Here is a 7943-nt window from a genome sequence, read left to right on the forward strand (position 1 = left end):
TGTCTTACAAGCTTTGCTAGGAAGCCCTTTTCTCCAGGTCTTTCCCCACTGAATTATTGAGAAAGCCTTTTCTCCTTTAGTTTTCCCATCCAATCCACGGATATATGTTTTATCAATAAGGAACTAAAGGTGACTTGCTGGCAACAGGGAGGGATCTAGAGATGATCATACTAGGTGAAGTAAGTTTGGAACGGAAAAGAAAATATATGCTATCACTTACATGTGGGATCCTAAAATAAAAATAGATACAAATGGACTTGACAAACAGAAACAGACTCACAGATACAGAAAACAAATTCATGGTTACCAAAAGGAAGGGGAGGAGGGATAGATTGGGAATTTGGTATTAATAGATACACACGGCTATATATAAAATATATAAACAAGGACCTACTGTATATATGGAACTATATAGTTGCATGGCTGGTTCTTTCTGTGCTTAGATTACTGCTTTAACATCTCTCTCCTTTTTGGATAACCTCCATCCCAATCTGAAGTGCCTCAGTCATTCTGCCATCTTGCTTCTTTAAACAAAAAAATTATTTATTTGGCTATGCTGGGTCTTAGTTGTGGCATGTGGGATCTAGTTCCCTGACCAGGGATCAAACCCAGGCTCCTTGCATTGGTAGCACAGAGTCTTAGCCACTGGACCACCAAGCAAGTTTCCCTCATCTTGCTTCTTTGCTGGATTTAATGGAGGCTGAATCACTTAGTACTTGGTTTACTCTGTGTCTTGTTCACAGCAGAATGTAAGTCCTATGCAAGCAGGAATTTCCATCTATTTTGTTCACTGATGAATCTGCAAGGTTCAGAACAGTGCCCAACACCAAATAAGTCCTCAGTAAATATTGACTGGGTCAATGAAAGGAGTCTATGGTGTTTCTAGAGAGAAACCAAGGAAAGCTTTGTGGAAGAGGTGGCCCTTAGGGTGGAATTTGTGTGTGTAAGAGTAAATATATTAACATTTATGCAAATGGTATATATATGTAAAGTTTATCATTTGAATCATTTTAAGTTCACAGTTTGGTGGCATTAGATACTTTCACAATGTTACACGATCATCAACACTCTCCATTTCCAGAACTCTCTCCTCTTTCCAAACTGAAACTCGATACCCATTCCTTCCAGCTCCCTGGCAGCCACCGTTCTACTTTCTGTATCTATGAATTTGACCACCCAGGTATTTTATATAAATGGAATCATGCAATATTTGTCCTTTAAGGTCTAGCTTATTTCACCTAGCATGTTTTCAAGGTTCTTACATGTAACATGCGCCAGAATTCCCTTCCTTTTGAAGGCTGAATAATATTCCATTGTGTGTATACATCACAGTCTGCTTATGCATTCATCCACTGATAGACTATTGTGTTATTTCCATCCTTTGGCTATTGTGAATAATGCTGCCAGAAACACAGATGTATAAATATCTGTTTGAGTCCCTGCTTTCAGTTCTTTTAGGTACATATTCAGAGGTGGAATCGCAGGATCAAACAGCAAATCTATCGGAGAAGGAAATGGCAACCCACTCTAGTATTCTTGCCTGGAGGATCCCATGGACAGAGGAGCCTGGTGGGCTACAGTCCATAGGGTTACAAAGACTCAGACATGACTGAAGCAACTTAGCACGAATGCACGCACGCACGGCAAATCTATGCTTAATTTTCTGAGAAACCGTCAAGCACTTATCTGCTTATCCACAGTGGCTGCATCATTTTACATTCCTTCCAGCAATGCACAAGTTTCTCCCCATTCTCGTCTACACTTACTATTTTTTGTTTTGGATTATAACCATCCAAATAATTGTGAAGGAGAGTGGAATTTTGACAGACAGAGGAGGGATAAGCCAGGCTTTCAGGCAACAGGTGCTTGGGAGGGCTGTGGTATGAGGTGGATTCAGTCACACAAAGTCTAATGTCATAATCCCCATGAAATTCTTTTTAACCTGCAAATAGTCCGATTCAGTAGAGCGTTGGAAAGCCTTGCGTCCTGGGTGCCTTTCGATGCTGCCAGGGTTCATGTTGGCTCAGGTGGGCTGGAATACCATCAGCTCTCCGTGAGAAAGGGTGGGCCAGGGATAAGGGGGTGGGCACACAGGAGGTTGGCCAGTCACCCCATCATAATGCCCAGGGACTGTGACCAAAATAGCCAACACTGAATGGGTCAGGGTTCATGTCACAGAGTGCTGTGGTGAGGGACACAGCAGCAAGACTGTCCAGGTGGCAGGGACACTTGGAACTGGCAGGGCTGAAACATCATTATCCTCTTGGCAGAAGGAAGGGTGGGTGCTCTTTGCATTGAAGTTGGCCCCCTGTCTGGGAGAGGAGCTGTCTATGCACAAAAAGGAAGGGACACGGGGGCTATTTAACATCTGTCAACCACCACGGACCCTGAATGGAATGGCACTCAGGGTAGGATGCCATGGGAATGAAATGGAGGAGCCATCCAGAACCTAGAGAGCCAAGTACATGAGATGGAGTGGGCTCAGAGAGCTCCCCCAAGCCCAGGCAGAAAGGCCTCCCCACTAAGATATCAGGATTGGGGGGGTGATTGGACCCATCCAAGGCTGTTGTCCACCAAGAATGCAGAGCCTCAAAACCTTCACCCTGGATCCCTTCAGTCTGCACTAGAAACATAGTTAGTGTTTCTGCATCAGGATGCCTCTAAGTTCCAGGCCTGACCATTGCTTTCTCAGGGCTGTTCAGAACCCTGGCTCCCAGGGACCCCGTGCACTGGAGTCGTCCCAGCTCTGGGAGCACATTCTGTTTGCATGAGTGCTAAGTCGCTTCAGTCCTTTGTGACCCCATGGGATTCTCTGTCCATGAGATTCTCCAGGCAAGAATACTGGAGGGGGTGGAAATGGGCCAGGGTGGAAACGACTCAGCAGAACTTCGCAAATGCTATAAACTGGGGTTTATTTGCCTCCCCCACCCAAAAGGAGATTGCAAAACATTTACTAGCACGTCACTTGCTATCAGATTCACCTCTGCCTGAGGGGTAAATCTGATGTTCTCAACAACCGATTCCCTCTGAGTCCTGCTGTAGCCCCTTTGCCCCAGGACCCCTGTCCACCAACCCATTTATCCCTGCTGCCATCACCAATGCCTGGCGATTGAGTAATGTGATTGGTTGGTGGAGCTTTAGACTATTTTCCCTGCCTGTGGCAGAAATGGGGCTAACCAGCTTGTCTGTGTCTAGGTCGTCTGCTATGTCACGTGTGGTGTTCCCTGGACAGGTGAGTGTTGTGGGCTTCTGACCGCTGTGACCGCCTCAAGATTGGCAGCATTGACAAACAGCCCCAGGGAGGGCCAGGCTCCTTGAAGCTCCCTCTGGTTACCATCCCTGCATAGCGTTCTTTTTTTTTTTTTTTTAATAAGCAGAAGAAAGTTAAGAGTTTACAATTTTCTGGAGATTCCTTTACTTGCTTAGTGTACATTTATTGGTCACCCTTGGTGTGTCGGGCAGTGCATTGGGCTTTAAGGTTGACGAGATGCCTAAGATTAAATCCTAACTGAGTATCCTTCGTTAAGTCAGTGATAGCACACCATGATAACTGCTGTAGTGAGGGATGTAAAATGTGCCGTAGAAACAGAGGAATGAGAGTTTAATTGTTGGAAGGTAGAGAGAGATGGGAGGGAGAAATTTGGGGGGAAGGGATTTAATATGGGTTTTGGAGGATGTGTAGGAGTTTGCCAGCAGGTGAAGAATACAGCTCGTTTTCAGCTGGAGATAAGAATATGTGCCAGCCACCTGGGAAGAGTCAAAAGCAGTGAGGCTGGGGTGATGGGCATAGAGCTGGGCCAAGGGGGTTGAGATGGTAGAATCAAGTAGAAACCAGATCATGAAGAGCTCCAAATTCCAGGCTCAAAAGTTAACCTTTGTCCTACAAAAAATGGGAAGTCATTGAAAGCCTTTAAGTGGAAGAAGGACAGGATGAAATCTCCTGTTTAGTGTTCTCCCTTAACCTTTAGGCCCCTGTGGATTTGGACATATACCAAAGCTCCTACATGATCGACTACAAACCTTATGGGAAGCACAAATACGCCCGGGTCACATCAGAAGAGGTAAGAAGTCACTCAGTCCTGCCTTCCATTCAATGGCCCACTGAAATCCTCTTTATCCATTTTTATTGTGAGTGTGGACATTGAGGGCACTTACTGAGAACAGTGTCTGAAGCCAGGAGATCTAAAGAGGTATTCTGTGTGTATGTGTGTGTACTGTTTTATTTGTTATTTTTTGGCCATGCCTCAGGGCATGCAGGATCTTCCCTGACCAGGAATGGAACCAGTGCCCCCTGCAGTGGGAGGGCGGAGTCTTAGCTGCTGGATCACCTGGGAAGTTCATGTGTGTTGGTTTCAAATATACACCGAGTGTGTCACTCATACAACACCTAGTAAATAATAAACATTTACAGTTTAAATAATGTTCATAAACTCCAATGTACCTATTATCCGCCAGCTTAAAACACAACACATTAGAGCCCTGCGTGCCCCTCCCTGTTCCCACCCCTCCCCCGACTTCCGGAGGTAATCATTCTTCTGAGTTTCGGGTTAAGCACTCCCTTATATGTGTGTGTGTTTTAAATAGTTTCACCTTTTATGTATATATCTCTTTAAATGGGAAGCTTGGCATGCTGCAGTTCATGGGGTCTGAAAGAGTCAGACACAGCTTGGTGACTAAACAACAACAATCTCTTTAAATAAATTATTTAGGGTTGCTTTTTTTGAACTTCATTATATAACTGGATCATATTATTTGTCCTCTTCTCTGACTTCTATTGTTTTGCTGAACATTGTGGCATGTTAAGCATTTCCTGCTGTATAATATTATATCGCGTGAAGATGCCAAGACACATTTGTCCCCTCTCCTGTCAGTGGACTTCGGGGTTATTTACTTTTTTGTGACTCCTCCCACCCACAAATACTGCAATGAAGATGAGGCAAGGCCTCTTGTGCAGGAGTTCACCCCTCCCAGGAGTGGAATTGCTGGTTGGAGGTGACATCACTGTTCCAAAGTGGATATATCAGTTTACTTTCCCACCAGGACAGTCAGGTAGCTCTGCAATCTTATCATTCCTTGGTAGTGTCAGACTTTTTCATTTTTGCCGACTTCAGTTCAGTCGTTCAGTCGTTCAGTCGTGTCCGACTCTTTGCGATCCCATGGACTGCAGCATGCCAGTCTTCCCTGTTCATCACCAACTCCTGGAGTTTGCTCAAACTCATGTCCATCAAGTCAGTGATGCTGGGCTTGAAATAATATTTTCTTGTCTTCATAATTTTCATTTCAGTGATTTCAAGCTTTCATTTGTTCATGGCTATTTATTTTTCTGCTTATGTCATTTGTCCATTTTTCTACTGAGTTGCTTGTCTTTTTCTTATTAATTCATATGGGTTCTGGACATCTTACATGTGTCAGTTATATAAGTGGCAAAATCCCAGTCTGTGACTTGTCATTTCTCTCTTTCACTGAATAGAAACTCTTATTTTAATATAGGTAGATGTATCAGTCTTTTCCTTTATCATTTGCTCTTTTCATTGTTGTTTAGTTGCTAAGTCATGTCCAACTCTTTTGAGACTCCAGGGACTGTAGCACAACAGGCTCCTCCATCCATGGGATTCTCCAGGCAAGAATACTGAAGTGGATTGCCATTTCCTTCTCCGGGGGATCTTCTTGACCCAGGGATCAAAACTGCGGCTCCTACATTATAGGCAGATTCTTTACCACTGAGCCACCTGGGAAGCCCTTGCTCTTTTTAAGTATTGTTTAAGACATCTTTTCCTATCTTGAGGTAACCCCACTAAAATTAATAAGAAGATCTATACAAACAAAGGTGGAACAGTTTCTGAGATTAAATTATTTAGGAGAAGCAAAGTGCAGACTGGAATAATAATATGTATCACTTGTGTAGAGATGGAAGGCATCTGGATATATACGTATAAGTTTACATGTACATAAAATATTTCCAGTAAGACACAGAACCCTCTGATAACAGGGGTTGTCCCTGGAGAGGGGACCTGAGAAAGAAGGAAGGTAGGAAATAGACTTACTTTTCACTATAAACCCTTTTGTACGATTTCAGTACGTCCTTCTGTTGTATATATTGCCATTCAAAAACTAATCTCTAGAAAATAAAGAAAAGTATACCCTGTCTCATTTAGTTATTTTTAATTTTAATTTTCTTTTTTTGGCCGCCTTGCGGTATGTGGGATCTTAGCTTTCCAACCAGGGATTGAACCCATGCCCCCTATAGTGAAATCATGGTGTCTTAACCACTGGACTGCCGGGGAAGTCCCAAGTGTGCTCTGTCTTGGAGACTACGTAGGAAGAAGCTTCGCTGTTGCCTCTCTCAGCCCCCTTTTTGTGTATGATTTATTTCCACAGCAAGCAAAGCTGGACACCCAACTCCGGGACAAAGAGTTCTACAGGCTCACCCACAGCCCCAACCCCAAGCTAGAAGATGGATACCCTGCCTTCAAAAGACCCCACATGACCGCCAAGGACCTGGGGCAACCTGGCTTCTTCCCACCACAGGACCATGTGGCCCCAGTGGAGGATGAATGTAGGTTCACCAGCATCTGTCCATCCGTGTACCCAGCTTCCCATGCTGTGTACCTGGCCCACGACAACCCAAACCGGATTCGACAGAGTGCCGACTTCCCCTGTCTCCTGGAGCCTGAGCGCCAGCCTGCCCCAGACGTGGGCAAAGGCTACTTTCTACTGCCCGGCTGTGCCTGTCCTTTTCACTGTGCAGCCAAGGTTCCCATATTGAACCGATGGGGGCCCTTGATGCCATTTTACCAGTAGGTAGGCTGAGAACACCTTCTAAGGGCCCTGTGGAAATTCCTCCCTCTTACAAGGGAATCCCTTGAAGTATGGATCAGAAAACTAAAAATAAAACTCTGGAAAGACAATCCAGTGGCACCAAGACTCTGTTTGTTTGACTTGGCCTGTCTGGTTTGACTTGACTCCCCGGGGCACAGCATTCCCGCCAGAGAAGGAAGATGGGATGGAGGGAAGAAGGGAAACTGGTATGTGTGAAGGGTGGAATATGTGTGTTTCAGAACCCTGCTGTAAGGAGTCTTACAAAAGGGGAAATAATCATGTTTCCCATAGTCACTGAATGTTGGGTATGATTGTAAACCTTAAAATGCTGTTGGATAACTTTTTATCTCAATGCTCTTAATTCATTCTGCACTCCCACCCTTGTAGCAATCAACAGTAACCATTCAGAGGGCTTCATTTCCTAGGTTTCTTCTTGCTCAGTGGACCTTGGGGAACACAAATGCAAGAGTCAGTTAGGAAACAGGCTGAGGTGCTGTAACAAAGAGAACCAAAGTACAAAGTCTTGAATAATGTACTAGTTTGTCTCTCATCTAACAGTTTAGAGGCAAGCAGGTGAGAGAAGAGGAAAGGGCATTCTTTGTAGCAGTTTCTTGCTCTGAGTCCCAGGTGACTGCTGTGGAGTCCATTGTGTCCCCCATCCAAATTCATATGTTGAAATCCTAACCTTTAACGTGACTGTATTTGGAAACAGGGCCTTTCAGTTCAGTTCAGTCACTCAGTTGTGTCTGACTCTTTGTGACCCCATGGACTTAGTGCGTAATTCAGGTTAAATGAGGTCAAAAGGGTGAAGGCTTAATCTGAAAACACTGGTGGTCTTTAAAAAGAAAAAGAAAAAAGTAAACACACAGACACACAGAAAGAGAGCACTACACACACACACACACACACACACACACACACACCCCAAAGAAAGGATATGGGAAGATACACACACACACACACACAAACACGCCAAAGAAAGGATATGGGAAGATACACACACACACACACACACATACACACACACACACACATTCCAGAGAAAGGCTATGTGAAGATGTAGCAAAAAACGTTAGCCTGGGAACCATAAATAGGTCTTACCCTGCCAGATCTTAATCTTAGAT

At 44.4% G+C, this 7943-nt stretch overlaps 1 protein-coding gene across 1 annotated transcript; it reads left to right on the top strand.

Annotated features, from left to right (window-relative positions):
* The first annotated feature begins 3205 nt into the window (after nt 1–3205).
* Nucleotides 3206–6801, top strand: SPMIP9 (sperm microtubule inner protein 9). The gene is made up of 3 exons (XM_069586325.1): nt 3206–3232; nt 3969–4061; nt 6379–6801. The coding sequence occupies exons 1-3, from the start codon at nt 3206–3208 to the stop codon at nt 6799–6801; spliced, it is 543 nt and encodes a 180-aa protein (XP_069442426.1).
* The last annotated feature ends 1142 nt before the right edge of the window (nt 6802–7943 follow it).

This window comes from Ovis canadensis, chromosome 3 (genome assembly GCF_042477335.2).
Source record: "Ovis canadensis isolate MfBH-ARS-UI-01 breed Bighorn chromosome 3, ARS-UI_OviCan_v2, whole genome shotgun sequence".
Taxonomy (NCBI): Eukaryota; Metazoa; Chordata; class Mammalia; order Artiodactyla; family Bovidae; genus Ovis; species Ovis canadensis.